The sequence below is a fragment of the Canis lupus genome, chromosome 20 (genome assembly GCF_011100685.1).
Source record: "Canis lupus familiaris isolate Mischka breed German Shepherd chromosome 20, alternate assembly UU_Cfam_GSD_1.0, whole genome shotgun sequence".
Lineage (NCBI taxonomy): Eukaryota > Metazoa > Chordata > Mammalia > Carnivora > Canidae > Canis > Canis lupus.
Genome location: NC_049241.1, coordinates 36,029,812 through 36,053,770, shown reverse-complemented (window position 1 = coordinate 36,053,770; position 23,959 = coordinate 36,029,812). Strand labels below are relative to the sequence as shown.

At 43.0% G+C, this 23,959-nt stretch overlaps 1 protein-coding gene across 10 annotated transcripts in view; it reads left to right on the top strand.

The window, feature by feature from the left end:
* Positions 1-23,959, top strand: part of CACNA2D3 (calcium voltage-gated channel auxiliary subunit alpha2delta 3) — a 946,725-nt gene that overhangs the window by 281,642 nt on the left and 641,124 nt on the right. For all 10 annotated transcript variants that reach the window (XR_005374880.1, XM_038566127.1, XM_038566132.1 and 7 more), the window contains one exon: positions 9,497-9,613. Coding sequence is in view for 9 of the 10 variants with exons in the window: in XM_038566127.1 (XP_038422055.1) it covers positions 9,497-9,613 (117 nt within the window). In the remaining variant the exon portion in view is untranslated. The remainder of the gene's footprint in view (positions 1-9,496; positions 9,614-23,959) is intronic.

The following is a 23,959-nucleotide window of genomic DNA, read 5'->3' as shown; positions in this document are numbered from 1 at the left end:
ATAGTGGGTGGCTTTTGAACCTTGGAGGCATTTGATTGGAATGCCTGAGTGAAACAGAATTATTTGTACAAAATGGCACTTTCCATTTTCAAATAGAAAAATATTCTTCTGTGACCTAGAGTTCTGTGAATTCAGTTAGGTTCGTTGTTATGGTTAAGGAGAAGCGTTCCTAACATCAGCTTAAAGGATTTGGAAATATATTTACTTAGAAACATAATTGCTTTGGAGTGTTGTATTTTGAAGTGACACTTCTGTATGCAATAATTGAGTCGAGAGGAATACTAAGTACATTTTTATGTCATAATAAGAAAATGACACTGCCTATAAGTAGAGAATCCAAAAATTGTAGATGATTAGTTTTTATTACAACACCTTTAGTACCATATCTAAAAACTGTCATTTACACTATACAAATAGAGACTTCTAGCACCAGGCTCCTACTAGCAGGGAGATGTTCCCCAAAGAATTACTGTTGAAGGCCCCTTGGTGCTGTGGGAATGTATTTTAAAAATGCACTGCCCAGAGCAGCATCAAGGGCTAGTTCATCAGTTACACTGTGAACATTGGTTCAGGGTTCTTTCTTATTGTTGAGACAAGAGAATGACCATTCTCAGAAGTTATAGAACAAATGTCAGAATTTATTACCACCTCCACCAAGACCATCACCATTTTTGGAGTGCATTGCTCCGTGTCCAACATTTTGCGGGGTACCTTATCCGTTTGACCCCACTTGATCATCCTAAGCACATTGTGAGAGCTGATGTCATCCCCTTTACTAAGGAAGGAAAAGAGGCTGATGGAGGCTGAGCAACTTGTCACATAGCTAGTGCGTGGTGATGCTTGAACTTAGTGTACCTGGCCGAGAATTCCCTGGTCTTGGCACCTTGCCAGACTGCCTAGCAAGGGGAAGCATGTTGTTCACCTTCCTGTGTCTTGAACTCCAGCCAGTGATTCTAAGCCAAGTAGGATACTGCTACCAGATTTCAAATCAGTAGCATCCCAGCAGAATCCATGCAAATTCTTTCCCATTCATCCCATCGTGGTCAGCCACCTTTGCTAGAAATAAGACAGAGGAGACAGCAAGAATTATATCACTTTCTCCCCATTGGAGGGTATCTGATGAGTTTACATACATCTAAAGAGACTTTTCCCTCCCTTTCTTCCCCTTCTCCCCAACCTACCCTTGTTCCCACTGTCCATCAAGCCTTAGGCACAGGTGTCCTGCCTCTGTTTATCAGCCACCTTGTGGTGGCTCATGACCATCTCAGTACGTTAGTAGCATACTTCATAGACTTCATTTCCCAGGAGGCAAGGAATTATACATGTGATACCATCATCCCCTTCTCTACAACCCTTGGCAAATCCATTGTTTTATATCCTTCCCTGGGACCTTTTACCTCTCTGGTGACTATGATGTCCTTCCTATTCCTGGCCAACTTTTCATTGTTTATAGGACTGTTGGTTTGACCATAATTCCTGGTACTCATCCCTCCTTACTCAAGGAGAAATGTATGTCTATGCTTTATAGAGTGTGATGCACTCAGTAGAAGACACACAATATCCTCCCACCTATGGCAGACGTGATCTACCTGCACCGGCAGACAGGTGTGGCCTCAGAAGGAGACCTACACAGAATGGCTAGGTGGGATATCGGGGCTCAAGTTTATATTGAAATGATCCATGCAGCTCTGTTCCAACTTGTTTATTACTTACTTTTAATAAAATGGACCAAAATGTGGCTTCCCTATACCCCATGGGAACACATGCATTTGTCAGTAGTCCTCCACTCCCTCTACCCACCTGGCACATGGTAGGCTATTTCTAAATATTTGTTGAATGAATGAAAATAGCAGTGGGTTCAGTTTAGGTTCTTTTTTTGTGTGTGTGTTGGTGTGATCCTTATTTAAATGGTTGGTTTAATGAATTTAGCTTCTGTGCTGCGACTGTTTCAGAGCTTGAAGGAACGAGAATAAGATCGAAAATTGAACCTTAAGGTAGAAACATGAAGTGTCGTCAGCTCTTATGCTAACAAGCCACCTTTAGGGGTTCTGAGCTTAGCCTGTCTCCGGGGTTTCCCAGTGACAAGGTTTGTTGGGGGATCTGGGTCAAGGGATTTCAAGGGAAGTGCTGGAAGCTTAGGGGAGGGATGGAGAAGCAAGCCAACTTCTCACAATTTCTCTGAAGTCATGGGCTTTGAGGCAAGCTCCCCAGATTCTCACTTGGGGATGGGCAGGTCCTTGCTTTGCCGTCTCCTCCCCTGGACCTTCTGCCAGTCTTCATCTAGTGATTTAATTATGCGGAATCTAGAGATGTGATTTCAGTTTTTGCTGAGAAAATTTGGCCACGAGACCATGTTCGGATGCACCAGCTCTTTGGCTAAGGGCGATCCCCCTCTCCATCTTCGGCAGGAGGCACTTCATTGATGGTGTGGCTGCGGGGGTGCTCAGAGCCCCTTTTCCTGCGCTTGGCTTTTATCCCAATTAACTGTGATTGGTCAGAAGTCTCCTGACCGGAGCCCCCTCCTTGGGGGCTGTTCCAGGTGACTCACTTCTAGATACGCAGTCACCATGTAGAAAAAAAAAAATGACCCAAATGTATGAACGACATTAAGCGTTCTGACAGTGAAGTAGTGCTTTTCTCTTCCTGGTGTTTGTGTGAAATGATCTGGCAAAATAGATGCTGCAGAAATAATGCATTTCTGTGTCTCCCTTCTCCAATGATAAATGTTCCTGGCGCATCACAGGACTCCTTGCCAAGTGCTGATGCTGCTAACAGAAGGAATGGGAGCTTCAGATGTTCTCTTGTGACGGAGGGAAAAACCGTCTCAGGCGTGCCCTCCTTCTGGGTCAGGAATGCAGAGAGGTGTTCCTGGGAAGGGCTGTGCTCTGCTCCACCTGGTCCAGGCTGTGGTGTTCGCATCTCTCTCTCTCTGGCTGCTGCCTCAAACCCGGAGGACGCCCCGGGGCTGGGGGTGGCCAGCCAAAGAGCACCGGTATAGCCAACCAACCTGTCGGAATTTGTCTTTTACATGAAGAGCTTCAGTTCCAGAAGGCGTTAGTAGGAAGATACAACAGTCCCGGGAAGCCTCTGTAGCAGAAATGCCAAGAGAGAGAAGCAGGGGAGCCTGAGGATTTGTGGTGGGCATTAGGTGTAGGCATGGGGCTGGGGCCTGTAACGGACGTCCTCCCAGTCTGAAGCCCTGGAAGAGAGGCCTCATGATCCCTGATGCTCTGACTCAGGCCACTCAGGCCCAGGAGGTTCAGTGATTTCCTTAAGGTCACGTGGCCAGCTAGCCCAGACTGCTGCCGTGTCCACCCGTCAGCCCTCTGGATGTCTAACAGGGAGGCCACCTCCCTCCCATTCCTCTGGCCCTTATGGCCTTTCTGCCACGCTATCTCCCACACCCTGACCACTCAGGTCCCTCAAATCCTTTTCTCTATCCAGTTTTACTTCTCTCCTACCCTTTCTGCATACTGAGGTGTTTTAAAAGCACACAAGGGATTGCTGAGCCCCCCACCCTTGAACCCTCCTGGGCTCTGGCTGTTGCCTAGCTCCATAACCCACACACCTCCACATCTTGCCTGCCTACCCAAATCAGGATAAGGTCCAAAATCTTAATCCTGGCACCCTCCCTTGATGGCCTGGCCCTGCTTACTTCTTTGGCCTCGTCTCAGCAGAGTCCCCACCTTGGCCATCCATGCACCAGTAAAGTGGACCAGGAGCCCCAGACAGCCTCTTGTCCCTGGACCTCTGTCCCTGCCGCTCCCTCTGCCTGGCATGCTTCCTGCCTGTTTCATCTCCCACCTTGCCAGCCTTGTCATCCAGTAAGGGTCTAGCAAGAAGAGAGTCGCTGCCTTGACCACCCAATCAGGGTACTTATCGTGATGTTGTACCTTCTTAGCCCGTTTACTCATTAGAACATTCCTGACCCATAGACTGCCAGCTTTCTTCAACTTGGCTCGTCTCCTTATTGTGCTTGTGTGTAGTACCCTGGCTGGCAGAGCGGAGACACAGAATAGAAGTTTGCAGAACAAATGAGATGTGCTGGAGACAGGAGTCAAATACCGATTGGCCTGAATCTTTAATGAGGTGGCATGGTATTTCTTCTATGTTTGTCTTTTCCTCTGCTTTCCTCTGTGTATTTACAGGGACCTGCTGATACTTTACTAATTCCTTTTCCTAGTTGAAAGGCTGCTGCTTTTTTATGAAGCAGATGTAATTGCTAGTGCAGTCCTTGGAGCTATAGGAAATAAAGCATCACTGCCTGCCCAGCTGTGTGGGGAGGCAAATCCTGGAGGAAAAAGAGTTTGGGGTGATTTGCCTCCAGGTCTTTCTTGGTACTTTGGAGAACAAAAGACATTTTGTAGCCCAAACACCACCAGAGAGTAATTTATTTTTTACTTATTCATTTTTTTTAAAGATTTCATTTATTATTTATTCTTGAGAGATACAGAGAGAGAGAGGCAGAGACACAGGCAGAGGGAGAAGCAGGCTCCATGCAGGGAGCCCAACGTGGGACTCCATCCTGGGTGTCCAAGTTCAGGCCCTGTGCTGAAGGTGGCGCTAAACCCCTGAGCCACCCGGGCTGCCCAAGAGTAATTTATGATTAGGGCTCCACAGCTCCTTTCAGAATGGGCTTGCTCTTCTCTTTCCAGATATTTTTATTCTCAAGAGCTAGTCTGCTCCTTTGAGGCCAGGCTCCAAGCTCACCCCCTCAGTGGCCCTTGGAGGGTCAGAGTCCGCTGCTGTGATATCAGACTGAGTGGCTTTTGCTCACTTGGTGCAGCCTTGTGAGCTGCTACAGCCTTGGTTAAACAGGTGACATCTTCGGTTTTTGGGGTTTGACTCTCTTGGTGAGTCCAAGCCACCATTGGCTACAAGAGTAATGAGACAGGGTTACAAAGGCAGTGAAATGGGCCCTCTGAAATAAGTTTGCAAATATTTGGACTGTTGGTCCCTTACCCCCTACCGCCAAGTTCAAGAAGACCAAGCAATTAGAGCCTTAATAGGTTTAAAACTTACTCTAGCCATTCAACTTCCAATTACTGACTAAACCTCTCTGTGCCTCAGTTCCCCATCTGCAACTTGGGGATGATACCTACCTATCAGAGTGGCTGTGAGGATTAGACAATTTAATATGTGAAGAGTTTCTGGCACCGTGCTGAGCCCGTGATACACGGAGGACTCATTTTACTGACTTCCTTAGGCTCCACTAATGAAGACATGCTGCTTAATTACACAGATTCTAATTGGGACCACATTTCCCTAAAGAAATCTGTTTATTAGGTGCCCATATGCTATTCGCATATAACTACAACTTTTATATTTTCTAATTTCCAAAATAGTATTTTCATTGTAAAAATTAGAAAATACAGGTAAGCTAGAAAAGAAAGAAAAAATCCTCGGTGATCATACAGCCAGCTGTGAACATTTGGCATATATCCTTCTAGCAGGGGGGTTCGTGTGTATGGGTGTATACGGCAGATTAGCAATTTAAAACAAAACGTTACTGATTACTATCTGCAAGGTGTTGTAACATCCTCTGTGTGCATGTTTCCTACATTCTTTTACACAATTCGGGATGGATTTGTGGAATTCTGCAGTACTGTTGTAGCTTCCTCTATTTGGTTGCTGGATGTCAGATTGCTTGGTTTTGCACAGTAGGCACATTTTTAAAGGTTCTGATACATATGACTATACCATTGCACTAAGGGCTTGCAATTGGTGAATGGCTATCACTGTGTTACTCTCTCTGTTCTTCAAAATCCTTTGATTGCAGCAAAGTGTAATGTTTCCTGGTAAGAGTAGGGCGTTAAGCTGTTTGACCTGATTCCAATGGACATTAACACATCTTGGAAAGAAGGATTTTTTTTTTTTTTTTTTTTTGCTTATAGAGTAACTACCCCAGGGTGGGGAGAAAGTAGTGCAGTCCTCATTGGCAAGGAGGACCCATTGTCACATGTCCTAAAGGGAGAAGACTTAGGCTGGCAGAGGAATGGAACCAGTGAATGGTTACATTTGTCCCAGATCTGGAGTCCTTAGCTTGGCCAAGAGCTTTGTATTGAGATTGGTTAGCTAGGTCACCAGGCACAAGTAGTCCTGGGAGACTGATAGCCTTCCATGAAGCCGCTGGCTCCTTTTCACAGAGCAGACTCAGAGGAAGAGAGGATGCAGGAAGATCTCATTAAAAACTTGAGGGATGATTATAGTTAAATAAATTGATTCCTTTCTAGAGGTCTCTTGGGAGAAAAACATATCCCAGGAATAGATATGACCAGAATAATGGAGCCCTATCTAAAAAACAAAAGATTCAGGTAAAGGCTAATTGTGAAATGCATTTTCTTTTTCTTTATCTTATGCCTCTAGATCACCTTTTATTACAGATTTACTTAAGATTTATTATATTGACTCTGTAAATATTAGACTGGCAATTTTGTTTTGTTTTACTCACTTCTTGAACTTTGGAGTTTTGGTAATGAATCAGCCTTGAGTATAGGCTGGCCTCAGCTGCTGGCTTTTGGAACACATCTGGAAGGCAGCAGAGAACCCCAGGATTTTTGGCTCCAAAGGCATTGGCTTGCATTCCAACTTAGGGAACATTTCCAGTGATTGTCATTGAAGTTTTATTCATACACAAGAGGACGCTGTTAGCTTGAGCCAGGGTTGGGCTGGCTAGAGCCTGCATCTCAGTCCAATCCAATCAACCTCTCAAGGGGTGGAGAGGTCACCATTATAGGAACATAGAACACTGCAGTTGCGTCCCTACTTGAATCTTCCTTGTACTGTAACATTGAAATTGTTTTGCAACAGGCTTCATTCAGAGAAGTCCTATGAGTGTCTGCTGTGGGCTTGTGGGCTTGCCCCCCAGGCCACACAATCCACAGGGCCAGGAGAGATGAGCACAGAGTGCTCTGGAGCTCAAAGGAAGGGTACAGCCTCATCATCTTAGAGAACCAGTACAGCATTGTCAAGGAGGAAGGGGAAGCTAGAAGGTGGGATTACTTTCCAGGTGAGATGTAAGAGAGACTCTCAAGACAAATGTGTTAAGATTTTTATGGATATTTTCAGGGAGCAAGGAGAAATGTGTCACTTACCACCCATAGTCTGTTACAGAACAATGCAGAGCAGCTCAGAGCATCTTACAAATAATGTAGCAGATGGATGTCTGTCTTGGTCCAGACTCAGACAGTATAGAATTACATTAGTATGTTTCCTTTAGGCTCACCTTAATTCTCAGAAATACCAGACTCTTAGGCCTGACATTTCAGAAACCCCAGTGCCCAGTCTGGGGGTCCTTTCCTGCCCTTCTTGCTTCTGCTCTGTCAGTATCAGGTACTGGGCTCTGGGGACTCTAATCAGATGCACTCAGACTCCAGGGATTTCATTGTAATCTCAGGGATCAGAAGGATTCTTTCTTATATTCATTCACATAGGGTCATTCTCTCTGTCCTCAAACTCTACTCTTTTTAAGACATCCACTACTATTTTCTCAACAGACTTGGAAATCTGAACTAGGAAGGAAAGTGCCTTGTTTCACATATGCACACACATACACACACACATACACACCCTTCCTTTGGGTAAGGGAAAACAGCCTCCTCTCACTTTACACTTTTTGAAGTAAAGAAGGGCAAATAAGGAGAAAATACAAATTTTTTTTTGAAAATACAAATTTTTATTGTAAAAATTATCTTTCCATTAAAAAGCCATTATATCTTCCACTTCAAAAATGACTCTCAAGGTCTCTAGAGCCTATGTAAGAAGTGGAGCCCCTTGTTTTTTCTAAGTAGGAGGTTGGGGTGAGGGCTTAGTGAGTGGTTCAGGTTCTCCTAACACATAGGGTAAATATAAAGCCCTGGTATTTTTAGTTCCCCAGCCTTGTATTAGCTACATGAATGTAACGGATTTCTGTTGACATTGAAAGTATTTCAAACTACCTTTGGGAGGTATTTATTAATAAACATATTTCTTTCCAGTGGAAACAAAATTAAATCTTTAGTTAAACCAAGCTTTTGGGGGTGTCTGGGTGGCTCAGTGGTTGAGCGTCTGCCTTTGGCTCAGGTCATAATCCTGGAGTCCTGGGATTGAGTCCCGCATCAGGCTCCACGCAGGGAGCCTGCTTCTCCCTCTGCATGTGTCTCTGCCTCTCTCTCTGTGTCTCTCATGAATAAATAAATAAAATATTTTTAAAAAAACCTGAGGCATTTAAAAATTAATGAATTCAAGCATAAAAACACATTACATGTTAACATAAATACATATTTCATGAAAAAGTAACTATATTTTACTAAACAAAAGAAAGAGGAGTGGCACTTTTTTTTTTTTTTTGAAAATTCTTTTTGATGGTTAAAGAGAAGACAAGTGGATCCTCCTATCTGCTTCTGTGTTCAGTGTTGTGGTTTTTTTGAGATTTATGAAGAAAATATGGCTTTACATAGATATGCAGTTGAGAAAAAAGAAGACTTGATGGGGACCCTGAAAGGACCTTAGGGAACCCTCAGGGGTTCTTGGGTCACTTTGAGAACTGCTGGTTGAAATAGCTAAGTCAAGAAGGTGTGATAGCTTTCAAATGAAAAATTGTCTTTGAGGATTTGAATAAGTTATGAGTCAGATCAATCTCTATGAACAGATAAACACCTTATGAAATATTATCTAAAGTATTTGTTTTTATGGTTTTTGTACTTACTGTACATTCTCTTTTGTGTGAACTCATTGAGGGTACATTGATGAACATTTAGAATGTTTATAAGTTGCTCTGCCATGTGATTTTCTTCAATTCCCTTTCCAGTTTAGGAGTTGGCAAACTTTTTCTGTAAAAAAGAGTAAATATTTTAGTCTTTGTAGGTCATCTGGTCTCTGTTGTGACTACTAAACTTGATTGAATATATAAACAAATGGGTGTGGTTTTGTCCCAATAAAACTTTATTTATAAAAATAGGTGATGGATTGGATTTGGCCCAAGGATTATAGATTGCCTACTCTGCTATAGTTCTACATTACAGTCATCACCTTGAAACTATTTTTCCCTAAGTCCGCAGTCTTTGGCCATGAAAAAATTAAGTTAGCGATGGTCAAAGAAAAAAACCACAAGAGTTAAATTTCTTCATTTTTATTTTATGACACATTTGGAATAGTCAGTTTCTAGTGGCGTTGGCAGTGGGATAGCTAATGAATCTAGGACAGTCCTCCAGAAGAACGGCTGAGTGTGGTCAAGTTAAAAGTATAGAGTGTTGATTTCAAGAGCTGAAGAGGATGGATGATAAAGAGTTTGATTGCTTTAGGGTTTTTTTTTTTCTTTTCCTGGGTGCTAGTTAAGTTTCTAAGAGAGCCAGCGCCAATTTTTCACATCTCTCCTTGGCTGGTTTAATAATTTTGAAATACAATCCAAAATCTCAAATCTAAGAGAGGCAGTCCTATTTATTCCTTGTAAGTAGATATGTTCTGAAATCATGGGTATGGTGTTTTATGCTTTTCTTGTTGCCCTCCCTCCTTACAGAAATACAAAGAGTATGAGAAAGATGTTGCCATAGAAGAAATTGATGGCCTCCAACTGGTGAAAAAGCTGGCAAAGAACATGGAAGAGATGTTTCACAAAAAGTCTGAAGCAGTGCGGGTAAGCGCCTCTGGTTTCTGCTGTGTGTTGCCCAAAGACATAGAGGTCCCTTCAGGGAACTGGGAACTGGCATTAATGACTCCAGCTCTCAAAGAGTGAAGTTGACTCAGTTGTTCTGTAAATACTTTATTTTCTTTAATTAACCAGCAAGAGAGTTAGCAGGGGCAGGATAGGGTTCGGATGCTAGTTTTCATCTTATAATTTTGTGTCTTCAATGGATGTGCCCCTTAAGTGTGCAGCCTCAGAGGATGGCTTGGGACTGTGTGATACATTCACTAATGGCCAAAAGTCATTCCAAGGCACATCATAGTTCAACTAAGCAACTATGAAAAATTTAAGCCATGCTTGCCAAAATGTGGAGTTGAAAATCTAAATGGAGTGAATGGTTCAGATGAAGTTGGAGGTTTTCCTTGCCTCTATTGGAATATTACTATAATTATAATGAATGTCTTGACCAGTAAGAGCTCCCTGAAATTTCATATTGTCAGCAGGATGAATGGAAATCTATCATTTTGGATTTCCAAGATGGCTTCCAACTTTATTCCTTTTTGCCCGCTAAACACTACATCTTACATTCTTGCTTTAGAACATGGGAATGTTGTAACATCCCACATTCGTGCCACATTGGCCCAGGGTTATGGGAAAGAATTGCAGTCTGAAGAGTTCTTTATTTCTAACCTTTGTTTTGCCTACCTTTCGGTTTTAATGATTATTACATTGCCATAAAAGAGCACTTCCTACTTTAGTTTCTCTCACAATTAATTGCCCAAACAAAATTTTTACATGTTATTTCTGCTTTAGACCTGACAATTTCCCACATTTGCTTGTCTCTAAAACATTTGTGCTATTTTGATTCGGGGAGGGGGGAGGGTTGTAGTTTAGTAGGTAAGAGGGTGAATTTAGCCTGGGTTCGGTGCCTGCCTTGGTCACTTACTGAGCTTTGACTTCAGTAAAAATCACTCTGTGAGCCTCAATTTTCTCATCAAATAGGAAAAACAAATAAGCTGTGTGAAGATCAAACAAAGTTATGCTTTTGGGCTACTTAACACAGATCCTGGGCACATTAGCAGTGCCTAGTGAATGGCAGCTTCATACTGCCATTATTGATTATTATTGATTAAATAAGTTGAGACTTTTTGGTGGGAACTCTGACTTAGAAGAAAAAAAAAATACTTTTATTTGCTATAGAAATAGTGCTCTGACAGCCAGCCCTGGGAGCTTCATGTTGATCCCTGTGTATCCTTATGTCTCTACCTTGAAGCAAGGGCTATTCTTCTTTTTTTTTAAGGATTTATTTATTTTATTTTTTAGAGAGAGTGAGTGGGAGCATGAGTGGGAGGGGGCAGAGTGAGAGGAAGGATCTCAAAGCAGATTGAGCTCCCACTGAGTGCAGAGGCCCATGCTGGGCTTGAATTCAGGACCCTGAGATCATGACCTGAGCTGAAACCAAGAGTCAGAAGCTTAAACTGACTTAAACCCGGGTGCCCCAAAGCAAGTGCTATTCTTTATAGACATGGTGGCCATTCACATCTAACACTCAGGACCTGAAATTAAAATGCAAAACCAAGAAAATTAAAAGCCCACCATTACCATTATTTTCTATTTATAAAATGAATACCCCTTTGGTGGAACTTTAAGAATGTATTGAAAAGTATCAGAGAAAAAAATCACCTGAAAGTCAGGCCTGTGTTCTTGTGTTTCCTTCCTATCAGTCTTTTAAATTTGCATTTCTATGCATATAGTTGTGTGTTTTTCTTTTTCAGATTTGCAGTTCTATTGCCCATTTGCTTTTGTGTCCAGCTTCTTTTCACTTCTTTTTATCATTACAGTGTGAGCTGCTCTTGGCATCACTATTCTGCATGATTTTCTTAAATGACTGTGTCACATTCCAGTCTATGCATGTGTTGTAAATGATTTGACTGTTCCTCCAAATCTGGATATTTAAGTTGTTTGCAAGTTTTGATATAAATAATACTGCAGTGACTCTTCTTGTATATTAATAGTAGATCAAATGACTCAGCACTACTAAACGTTTGGTGTTCTCTAAGGATTTTACATTCGTTTGCTTGTCCTTAGAACAGCCTCCAGAGGAAGGTATCCTGCTATCCCACTTTTACAAAAAAAGTGAGAGAGGCAGAAGTTAAGTCGCTTCTCCAGGGTCACATGGGGGAGTGAGGGATGGTCTCCACATACCCGGATCTAAGTCCACATTCTTCATCACATCCATGCCCTCAGCATCCTGCAGGGTACTTGAATTTCCTTGAGATGAATCCCTGAACATAGAACAGTTCAGAGACACTAAGCTCATCTTTAAAGCTCTTTCTGCACTCGAGGACTCGAGGACGTTTCTGTCCAGATAAGGTGATGCCAATTCACAGTTCTTCCGGCAGGAGTGGCCTGTGAGTACTCATTTGCTCGAATCCTTGCAAAAAATTAAAATGTTTTATTTGGTTTTAAATACTAGTAACAATGTTAGTTTGAGAGAAGGAAATGCTATTCTTGTTTGAACTTGGATTTCTTTGTGAATCACAGAATTTTAGAGCAGAAAAGGACAGAAATCTCTTAGGTTCTGTCTCTGCAATTGACAGACACGGAGGCCCCGGGACCTGGCACTCAGGGGGCCTGTGCAACATACCAGGAGGACACAGAGGTCCCGTCAGCCCCAGAACCTGGATATGTCGCTCAGAGGCAGGAGGCCCATGTGGCAGGTGAAAGGTTGGTGAGAAGAACTAAGGATCCAATGGACCATCCATGGAGAGGCTAGGAGGCATAGGAGATGTACTGATCTCTGCTCATGCTTATGAGTCTCTATGCACCAGGTTCCATGCTAAGCACTTTATACTGTTCCTGTATCGTGGCTTAGAGTTGGGCACGCAGGCTCGGCAGGGGGGTTACTGGCCCAGGTCACATGGGCAGGCTCAGTAGACTTCCTTTGGCACCCCACAGGGGAGGATTACAGTGCCTCTGGGTGTATCTGTGCAAAGTGTTTTACACAATGACTGGCAAATGGTGAGCACTCAGTAAATGTTTGCTGTTAACATTGCTGGTGAAGGGACCTTGGAGTCTGTAAGTATTTAATAATGAGAGAAGCTTGAAGCTTTCAAAAGCTTCAAGGATGATGAAAGGAGGAAACTTAATTTTGAAACCTTTTGTTTTAAATTAATGTCATTAAAAAAAAAAAAAAAGACTGAAATGGTTGTGTGGTTCCTTTGAGAAGGAAAAAAAAAGATGCTTTATTTGAATTGAAATGTACCCAGACAAGAGGCATCCAGGATTCTCTGAACTCTGTATTTTAAAGTAGATGTGCGAGGCCCTTTGTAAACACAGTTGATGCCATAAAATCTAGGTTAACTGGTCCAGTGATATGTGGCACTCTCTGCTCCCAATCTTTAAAAAGGAAAGAGGGCTTGTATGTCAAGTTGGGGTTTGGTTTGGAGGCAGTTTTGCTGTTGAGATGGGCCTGGTCCTGTTGTGAGCCAAGCAGCACTATTGGCAGCAGTCACCAACCTTGTGGCATTTGGAATAAGAGGAGGTGGCCACTGAGAGACCCCTCTGGACGTTGCTTTCGGTGAAAGCCAAGGAGCAGTGGGTGTGACTGTTTTTCATATTATAGTGACATCTCATTTCTCACCCGGGAAAGGTTTGTATGTGCCCCTGGGATTGGCGAGCTTTTGAAGAACAAACACGTCAATGAAAATTTGCCCATGGGTTTGCAGTGGAGTCAAGTTTTGCCGCGAGGCAGAGGCACTAGAATGAACCACAGTGCAAAGGGGCCCTTCCTGTCCCAATCCATCCCACCCTCTGAGCAGGGACCCCTTTCTCAAATGGCCCAATAAAGAATGGAGGTTAGAATTTGCTCCATCATTTTGATGTACCACATCTAGAAATTTTGTTTCCCAGTGTCCAGCCCCAACACCAGCAACCTGAGTCAGGTGGGAGGTCCTGGTGCCTTCCTGCCCATCACTGATCCAGGGCCAGGGACTCATCACTGGTGGGTGGGTGGGAGGACTCAGGAACATACATAAGAAAGAACTGGCTGACGAACAACACAGAAGGTTAAAATTTCCATGGATGTCTATAAAATATTTATGAGACTGGAGGTTGCAATTGAGAAAGTAACACCAACTCGTTGGGTGCGTGAAGGTAGGTGCAGTCCCTCGGCTCCGGCTCCTGGAAACAGAGGAGGACTAGTGATTTAGCCCTTCGCCTGCCTGTCATCTCTGGGCTGTTAAACAATGTTGATCTTTTCTCTGTCTCTTCTGGCTTGATTTCATCATTTCCCCCATCACTTTTCCCAGTGATTAGTTGAATCAGAGTGATTTTATCATACTCGTCCCCTGTTTGAATTACTCTTCACTATGCAATTATCCTATCACAGAAAGTCCTATTTTCTCCCTGTCAGATGTCTGGAGTAAATGTGAAACTCGAAGTGGGCTGCCCATTACATAACCTCTGTCATCTGGTTGGTAATGGACTATATGTAACTTTTTTTTTTCCAGCCTAGCAAATTACAAATAACCTTAGCTTCCATAATTCCCATTAACATAATGGTGCCATCATTATGGTAGCATGTCTTAACTAATATTTTCTAGCACTTTTTAACACCATTGGTGGTTTAAGTAATTTTTTCAAATCCACTCTGAGAGTTGATGCGTAGGGTTATTTTAACTTAAAAGCCAGATTGGGTTTGATGCGGCGATGCTGCTACTTGCTTGTGTACAGGATAATTGTACCCAAAGCATTATCTCCCACCTTCTTTGTTGGGAAATATTCATGCTACCAGGCCCTCAGACGATGTTGCCAAGCAATTTATCAAGTTCGAAGTCCTTATGAATGAATGGACAAGAGATGGAATCCATTTGCTTTTTTAGTTCATTAACATTTCAAGGAAGATATTCCATCTGCTGGACATGGAAGATGTAATACACATCAAGCCTCTGCCAGCAGTGGACTCCTGGGGGGCCATTCCTAAGTGACACCTGGAAGTGCACCACTGTGTCACTAGTGAGAGCTCATCTGAAGTATTGATGGGAGGCACATTTGACCTAGCTCCCCTTCCTCCTGCCTTGCTGATGATTTGAGGGGAGTGAGAAGCCAAAGAAGTGCATTCAGTGGTGCTGTTATGCAGACAGGCTGCCCCAGCGTTTTCTTTGTCTTGAAAATCCAAGCATCTACAGGGAGTAGCACAAACCATTACACAGCTGGAAGGATCATCTGAGGCCCCAGGGAGCTCTGAGCAGGCACAGACAAGCCTGCATTTGGAGAAGAATCTGTAGGAAGTAATTCTGAGTAACTGTGGGTATCTCTGACTCTACGCATATACTTTTAGGACAGATTCTAACACAGCCAGGGGATGTCATGATCCTGGGATTTTGGGATGGCCATATAATTGAGATGAGCAGCACGACCAGAATAAAGTAGATAAACCAGGAAATAACAAACAGAAGGACTTTGGAGAATTTATAAATGTATACTAGCATTTTCAAGAATGGCTTTCTAAGGGTGAGTTCTCCAGGATGGTTATTGCCTTTAGTCTTGTGGAGCAGCTCTGGGGCAGGCACTGCCTTCATCACGCCAATCTTGGCTGGAATTGTAGCCTCCTTCTGGCTTGAAAGTTCCTCCTGCTTTTGGGGCCATGGGCTGATCCACAGGGCTTTCACCACTGCGCGGGACTGAGCTCAGGCCTCCGCAAACTTAAATATGTTTCACGGACAGAGAGAGGATTATAGGATGCTATCTATTTTGGTAGCACATCAGGCAAAACATTAAGTATTTTATTTGCTGTTCAAATTCATCTTCTCCCCAAAACAATTAATTAGAAATGTCTAAAAGAACAAAATCTCTGGGGGACTATGAAAAGACAGAAAAAGCAAGTTGTCCCTAAACTTTCTAAGTGAATCTGTTGTTTTCCTATCTTGGATAAAGATATTTCATACATTTTGATAACACTCTGAAGCTCAGACCTGTAAATAATCTTGTTTTACTTAGTTTCTGATTTACATTGATAAAAGGATAAATCAGGCACTTGAAAAAGAGTGTTTTGCTTAAAAATAAACATCCTTGCTTCTTGGGGAAAGCTAAAAGAGACTACATTATATATTAAGTTTCTCTCTCCTCCTATAGCTACCTGCTGTTTGCTGCAGAACTGATTCCCATTATAGCTGTACTGTGGGAAGTAATTGCTGTTGTACAGTAATTCAATTTCGGTGCATTCACGCATCGGTTCACCGATAGGGGTTTATCTGGACAAACCTGGGACTTGAAAGCTTTTTATCGAGAAATTCCACATGCAGCAAGACATTTTTTTCCTAGGTAACGAATATCAGTATTTGCATTTAATAAACATTTACCTTCTCAGAAAAATGGATTTCTTCCCTCTGCAGAAGAGATTTACGCCAATCTTCCAAAAAGCTAGAGGGTACTATTAAAGCAAATTTCTCTAGCTGTTTTTTGACTGGTGTGTGTCTACATATGTATGACTATAAAACACATCTATGTCTTTATGTAAATATATACACCGAGGCATGGAAAGCAGGAGGCACTCGAGGAAAGCACGATCTGTACCAAACATATATGTGATATAAGGGATTAATATCCACAGAGACTGAATGAATACTTCTGGTTTAAAAACTCATCTGTATCTGCAGGCATTGTGAAAATTGGTGAGGAATATTTTTAGAAGGATATCCCTTAAGTTGGAAATGGAACCAACCAATTTGTTTGTAAATTTCTACGTTACAGGATGGTTCTTAAGACAGAACTGGTTCTTCCTGTATACAAGGACTCTCAGATCATAAGGACTCTTTCGATTCTAAGTCCAGAATGTGCTGTAGAAGTGTCAGGAGCCGAATATACTAGCATTGCTAGGAGGGCCTTTAGTTATGAGCCAGTAGAGGTGACTGGACAGATCCCAAAGATTTTTCTGCCTTTGTTCATTTCTCATCTCACTCAGAGTTTCAAAATGTGTTCCTTGAAGGAGAAGTAAATTTGTTTCAGGCACAAAAAATGTTTTAAGTCACAAAGGAAAAGACTATTATCTATTATGTTACTGTATCTTTTGGCCTATGTGCTTTTTTTGTCCCTCCTTCCCTCCCTCCCTCCTTTCCTTCCTTCTGCAAACTGGATTGCAAAACCCCATACATATGCGTAAGACAATTTACAGCAGAAACCTCAAACCAGAAGAAACTTAAAAAATAGCACCGATCTGGATTCGCCAGTTTTGATGAGGTCAGCGAGCCATCCTTGGTTAATGGATGAGGTCAAAACCACAAGGAACCACATGGTCTTCTTGGGTTTCCCTCCAAATGGGGTTGGGTTTCCTCTAACATACTTGAGATTGTATCCACCTGAGTCTCCTCTCAGAGGCCCACAAGGCTGTTCTCCCGCCTATGCTGAGAGTGAGCAACTCTCCTGCTTTCCAGGGGAGATAAGCTTCCTGCCAAGAGAAGAAGGAGCTACTGGACCTTTTTGTAGGTGACATTTCATCTCCTGTGTCCTCAAGCTCTGCCTGTGCCATCAGCCTCGGGCCAGAAGTTGGGTTGGCTTAGTGAACTGTACCCTGGCTTTCCTGCTTATTCTGGGACTGGTGGCCCTTAGGAGGAGTTCTTGTTTGTGGACAGAACCACTGTACCAAACTCTTCCCAACTTCATGGTTATTTGTCCCATTTGGTTAGAAACTCTCCATTTTTAAAACTTTATAGAAGAGTTAGTTCTGGGTTTTCCATGTAAGTCACTTCACCCATATTTGCTTTGTTTTGATTTGATTTCCGTGATCATACATATTCATTATTTCTTTTGAAACCTTTTGACAATTATTTATTGTGAACCCTAATCCATATTCATTGTAAAAGAAAAAAGAATGTGCGGAAAATGATAATGGAGAAAGTAAAGATCAAAGCATTAAGAGGTATTAAAAGGTACTTGATGTCTTTTAATACTGCTTCTTATTAAACATCCTAATTTCTAGTTTTCCAGATGTCTTTTCTATTTGTGAACACGTGTATGCATATATATATATACTTCTAATGTGTATGCATATATATATATATGTGTGTATATATATATACTTCTAAAACACTGGATTGTCCTTTCTTGTAACCAGCTTTTTTACAAAATTAATTTTACATATTGTGAACATCATTCCGTATCAGTGAATATATATATGTGTATATATATATATTTCCGTTATTTTTCATGACTGTATAATAGTCGGCTTTCTGGATGTTCCAATCAAGAAATTCTCTTTTGGTGAACATTGATGTTATTTACGATGTTATTTACAGTGTTTCACTATGATAAGCAATGATATGAAAAATTCTTGCAGAGAAATTTTGCTCATTTATTTGATGCATTTGTTAGGATGTATTCCTAGGAATAAGATGACGGCTTTTGGTATCCTTTGTCAGTGTGCCTTCCAGGCAGCATCCATCTACTTGTGTTCCCACCTGTTAGGCTAGAGAGGCTCTCTTTCTCCACTGCCCTTTCTGACATTCGGCTATTACTTTTGATCTTTGTCCGTCTTACAGACACAAAGTAGTATCTCATTTTACTTTGTTTTCTTTAATTGCTTGCTGTTTAGCATGGTGGATCTTTTCTGGCTCCCCACCTGCTGTGCAGCAGGGTTTGTGGCAAATTACACAATGTCTTAGAGAATAAACATCAGTGTCATAGCATAGAGAAGTCTAGCTACTGTCTCCCCACATACCTCAGAGAGGTGTATGGGCTCAGGAACTCACTTGGACACACTTGGAGGCCCTCCCTACCTTTTCCCTCTTCCTGGACTGTATTGTAAGAATAGCCTGGTTGTAGGGGTAGGGATGTGGGACACTGACTTGCACCAAACTGCCTGGATTTGGGATCCCAGTTTGAAAGAGTTTTCTGGGAATACCAATGGCTTAGCACCTGAGGACTACACTTTGGTGTCTGGGTGTTCTAGACCTTCCTACTGCAGGAGAAAGTCACTAGTCTTGAGAGAAGTTGAGCTTGGTATAGCCCTTCTCACTGAGAAAGGACTCAATTTCCAGACAGCTCATTGTTGGAAACTTAGACTGAGGGCCAGGGTCACCTTGGGTCTGTTCTCTGTATGGTACCATCTTTTTATATGTTCATTAGTCATTTCTTCTTCCTTTTTTCTTATAAACTGTTAATGCCTTTTCTCATTTCCTGTACTATCTACTTCTTTTCTATGTCCCAGCTTGTCCCCACTCTAGCCCCAGTACCTATCACAGGGTCTGAGTCGACAGTTAAGTGCTCATTAAGCATTTGTTGATTGACTCACAGATCTTCATCTTGGAGTTAGGATAGCTTATAGTCAGAGTGGTAATAGGTTATACCTCTTCCTTTTGACCAGAAAACTCCTGAATGATGAAGGGGAAAGAAAAGTATTAGAGCTTAACTGCGGAAAAACTACAGGGCTCATGGGCCTTCCAGAACCCTTCACCATCTGTTCCAGTAAATGAGTCCTTTACATGCTGTCCTAAGTCAGACTGCCACCTTCCTAGACTCTACTCCTCAGCTTCAGCCCAGTCCCTCCCTATGTGGCCCTCCTCCTGGAACTAGGTGAATGGGGCACTTGAAATGGGCAGAAATCAGGCCAGCTGCTCAGAGTGGAAATAAAAGTTAATGGGGACGCCTGGGTGGCTCAGTGGTTGAGCGTCTGCCTTTGGCCCAGGGTGTGATCCCGGAGACCGGGGATCGAGTCCCACGTCAGGCCCCCTGCATGGAGCCTGCTTCTTCCTCTGCCTCTCTCTCTTTGTGTCTTTCATGAATAAATAAATAAAATCTCTAAAAAAAAAAAAGAAAAGAAGTTAACAATTTCTATAGAGGGAATCAAATAAAGATCTTCCTTCCTTCCTTCCTTCCTTCCTTCCTTCCTTCCTTCCTTCCTTCCTTCCTTCCTTCCTTCCTTCCTTCCTTCCAATTTGGCCAGAACTGATGAAGGAAAACTTGATTCCTGGACAGGGGAGAGAGGAGGAAGTCTATGTACTGCAGATATGATTAGCAGAATGACAGTGAATTTCCCTGGTGTTCTCTGAGCCCAGGTGAGAGATCTTTTGGTCATAATGTGCAGGCTGGATGCTAGAGCTAGGATGTGTGCCTCTAGGTTTGCCGGATGTTTTTCTTCCTGTGGCAGGCAGTAAACACAGACAGCTGGCTACCCCCAGAAATGTAACAAACTGGCATACAAGCAGGTTCAAGGGGCTTTTCATAAATCTGAGCGTGGTGTCATGAAGGAGAATTTTGGAGTCATGCTGAGAGAAGTTGGTAAAGTCCCCACTTCTGGGCTTGGTGTTGTCCCAGCTGTAGCATGGCTGAGCCCTACCCCACCTTGCCACCATGGTCTATAACAGTATCCTGCTTACTTTCTTTATTAACTTTTGAACGTTGTACCTAACTTTGTTTCACTCAGTGTTGACTTGAGGATTGCTGTCTCCCCACTAGAACCCCCATGCCATGAGGACAGGGACCATGATGGTCATGCTTCCCCTTATAGCCCTGGGACTCAGGCTGGGCCCTTGGTGAGTATCTGTGAATGAGTGAACTTGCCACCCTGGTAACAACGCTGTCATGGGGTTAAGGTTCCCATGCCTGGCAAGACCATTTGGTCACCGGGACATGGTGCTGGGTAAGGTTTCCTGTGTGTTTCCTGTATGTTTGTGCCCTGGCCCCTCTTCCTCTTCCTCACCAAATGATGCATTTCTCCTCCGCCTCAGAAGTTTGGATTTGCTTTTTATTGTGCAATGATAAAGAGAAAAAGAAAAATCTCTTTCCCATCCAAAGTGAAACATCATTTAAAGTCATCTTTCCATTTCCATTGCCTATTTTTATTCTCCATTTATAAGACTGAGTTTTGAAAGATTTCCTGTCGCTTTGGTCAAGACCAAGTGGACCAAACAGCCTGGAGAAGAGGCTCGTGGCCATGGAGACCCATGTGAAATTATAGTGCTGATCCCTGCCTTTAGCCCAAGTAGCAATTATGCCCCATCAGGGCGCCCGCAGGGAAGCTTTGAGCTTGCCTCACTGCCTCCTCTGACTGCCTTGCTTGCTAGAACTAAAAGAGCGAGGTGTCGTCTGCAGGTGGGAGACTTGCAGGACACTGAGCCAGAGTGGATGGGTGGGGGCAGCTCTACACAGCAGCATTACACCAACGTGCTGGTTCCTCTGCTGATTGTTCAAAGACTGGTGTCGTTTCTATACCAGACCAGGTAGAGAATAATGCCACTTAATTTATACTCAGGCGAGGCAAGAGAAATCTTAAAAGGTTTGTGGGTGGGAGGAAATTATGGTGAATCACTGGAGTGTCACCATCAATAGATCAAAATGACAGAATAATGCCATAATAATAATAATAATAGTAATGATAAAAGACCACTGGCTATAATTGTATAAATTACTGGCAACAAATTAAGGGTTTTCAGCAATATTTTGAATGCATAGTTAGTATGTTTAACTGGGGATGTGTCGGTGGCATCAGTTGTCTGTTTCTGGTCTTTGCTCAGTTTCCCATATGGAGGTAAGGAGCAGCTGGTCCCACAAACACAGCGATATTATTTACGTTTTGTAAATTAGGTTATGAGGGGAAAATGAAAAGGTAGTTGGGAATTCATTGGCATTTCATTTACACTGCATTCAGCAGAGGGATGACAGCCCTTTTGGGTAATCAGAGTCTTTGTTGAAAATCAGCTGGGAGATCATTGACTGCACATCTCGAGCTGTACTGGATGCTCGAATAGACAACATATCATGCTTTTGTACGATCAGGGGCAAATGGAATTTTTTTTTTCTAGTGTGCTTTTTAATTGATTTTGTGTGTCAGTTGGGGGGGGGGGAATCATGTCGTTGGGAATATACTTAGCCTTTCTCACTGTATCCAGTGATTCTGGAGCATCTCATTAGGTTATTTGATGGGCTTCACAGCCCCTAGAAGGCTGGCGTGGCCATCAGAAAGCAGACCCTCATCTCAGTCACAGTGGGGGAGTTGCCTACAAACACCCCAACGCCAGCCAGTGAGGAGGAGTCCTCTTCTCTCAAGCAGGTGCCTCTGGGAGAAGTTCGGGCGAGGCAAAGGTACTGGCCCTCAGCACTTTTACTGAGAGGTGAGCTGCCGGGTACCAGCCAAGGAGGGGCAGTGGAAGCAGCCCCAAGGCAGGAGCAGGGCCAGACTTGAGCAGGGCAGGGCCTGTAGGCAGCTGTTGGGACAGCCAAATGGCAGCCTCTGTTAGAGAGGTTTTGTTGAGCCAGGCAGCCTGTCCCCAAGAGGACTACCCCCAAAGGCTCAGGGACCTCCTCCCCTTGCTGTGCTGGGTGTCTGTCTTTGCAATCGGTGCGGTCATCATCTGGGGACAGTGTGGTCCACATCAGGAAATCAGAGGTGGCCTCTGATGCCAGACATAGTGGAGATGATTTTACTCCAAGGACATGTGTTCTCCCTTCTTCACTTGGCAAAAAATGAGTACGGGGTGGAGTCAGTGGCTATTCTCCTAAAGCTGTGTGTGTGTGAGTGTGCATGCGTGTATGTACATGTGCATCACCTGAGTGCACCTCTGGTGTTGGGGATGGGAGCTGAAGAGTGGGGATCAATGGATTGACGTTCACCCTCACAGCGGTTGCTTCAGTGGAGACGGGCAGGTCAAAAAGAAGTAACTGTCACTGTTCCAAAGCTGTGGCCCCCCAGGCCAGTCCTGGCCACAGACAGGTTTTACTTGGTCCATGGGGCCTTTGGGGGAAAAAAATGAAATCACATATAAAACTATGAAGTGATATAAAACTATCCAGATTTAAAGCTAAAAAAAAAAATTTAGAGGTGCACCCCTGAGAGGTCCCCGTTCCCCACACGGCAACAATCTGCACAGACTGTCTATTTTATTGATTTCTGTGCTGCCCGCCAGCCACGTATGTTGCTGCTCTGGCCCCAAAGAGGGTTGAACATGCAGCCTCTGGATTAGTCAGATCAGGGCCACAGCCTCTTTTGGGGAACATAGCAGACAGAGTGTTTGAGTCTGTGCAATTTGAAAGCTCAAAGACAGATACTCAGAGCTGTTTGTAAATCATGCTATAGAAAGCGAGCTGGACTCATCCTTGTTAGGTTCATCGCCATCATCACAGTTTGGAGCGCTTCTTGGCAGCCAAGCCCCTATATACTGTGCTTTACGTGTATTGTCTCATTTAAGTGTTATATCCCTGTGAAGTTGGATTAAACAGTTCTTGCCTGGGGGTGGGGGAAGATTGTTCACAGGATACAAGATAAGAAAGCGTTATAAGAGGGTATGGGATCTCTCTTTCTCTGTGTGTGTGTGAGTGTGTAAGCACGTATGCGTGTGTGTGACTGTCTCTTTAAGTTTGTAAACCACTGGACAGGATGCTTTCCGAAATTTTCTTCACCTTTAACATTTTTCAGGACTTTAGCCCTTGTTTTAGGCTTTTACAAACAAGAAGTTCTATTTCTTTTCTCGGGTATTTTCTCCCATCTCAAAGAAGACCTGATCTATGTAAATAATTCCCATTTGGTCTCATTCATGGAATTAGGAAACAAAAATCGGAGCGCACCTCCCCCCCCCGTCCCTCCACCGCCCCTCCCCACCGCACACACTTTCCTACTAGAATGATGACTGAGACAGTATCTCTCACAGGGAGAAGGGAATGAAAAATGCTCAAAGTGGTTACATTTGAATATGTGGCACTTATCTCTCTGTGCAGGCACCTTATAGAAAAATAATTCATCAAACTTCGTTGAAGAAAAAAGAACATTACATCTTCATCAACAACAACATCAAGAGCTCACCATGGTAGGAACGGGACAATAAAGGAGTTATTTTAGCAGAATTAACAGGAAGAAATTAGCCCCATGTATCCTTCCTTTTTATCATGGTGCGGTACATTTGCATATTTTGAAATTTCACATTTGCATAGTCAATGATTTTAAATTAGAGTCCCACATCGCCTCTCTGATGTTTGTCATGTGTGTTAACTCGTCGTAATAACTGAGTTGTTAGCATTTAAAAAACAGTTATCTCATCATTGGTCCAACTGAACACACTGCACTGAGTTACCTTTGCAATTTTTTAACAGCTTTACTAAGATACAATTCCTATACAACACTATTCACTCATTTAAAGTGTAGAATTCGGTGTTTTTTAGTATATTTGCAGGACTGTAAAACCATCACCCCAATCAACTGCAGAAGCTTTTCATCAACTCAAAGAGAAAATCCTATACCCAGTGGCAGTCACTGTCCACATGCCCCAAAACCTGCTTTCTCCATGGCTAATAGGCAAACACTATCCTACTTTCTGTTTCTATAGATTTATCTATTCTGGACATTTCCTTTAAATGGAAGCATACAGTGTA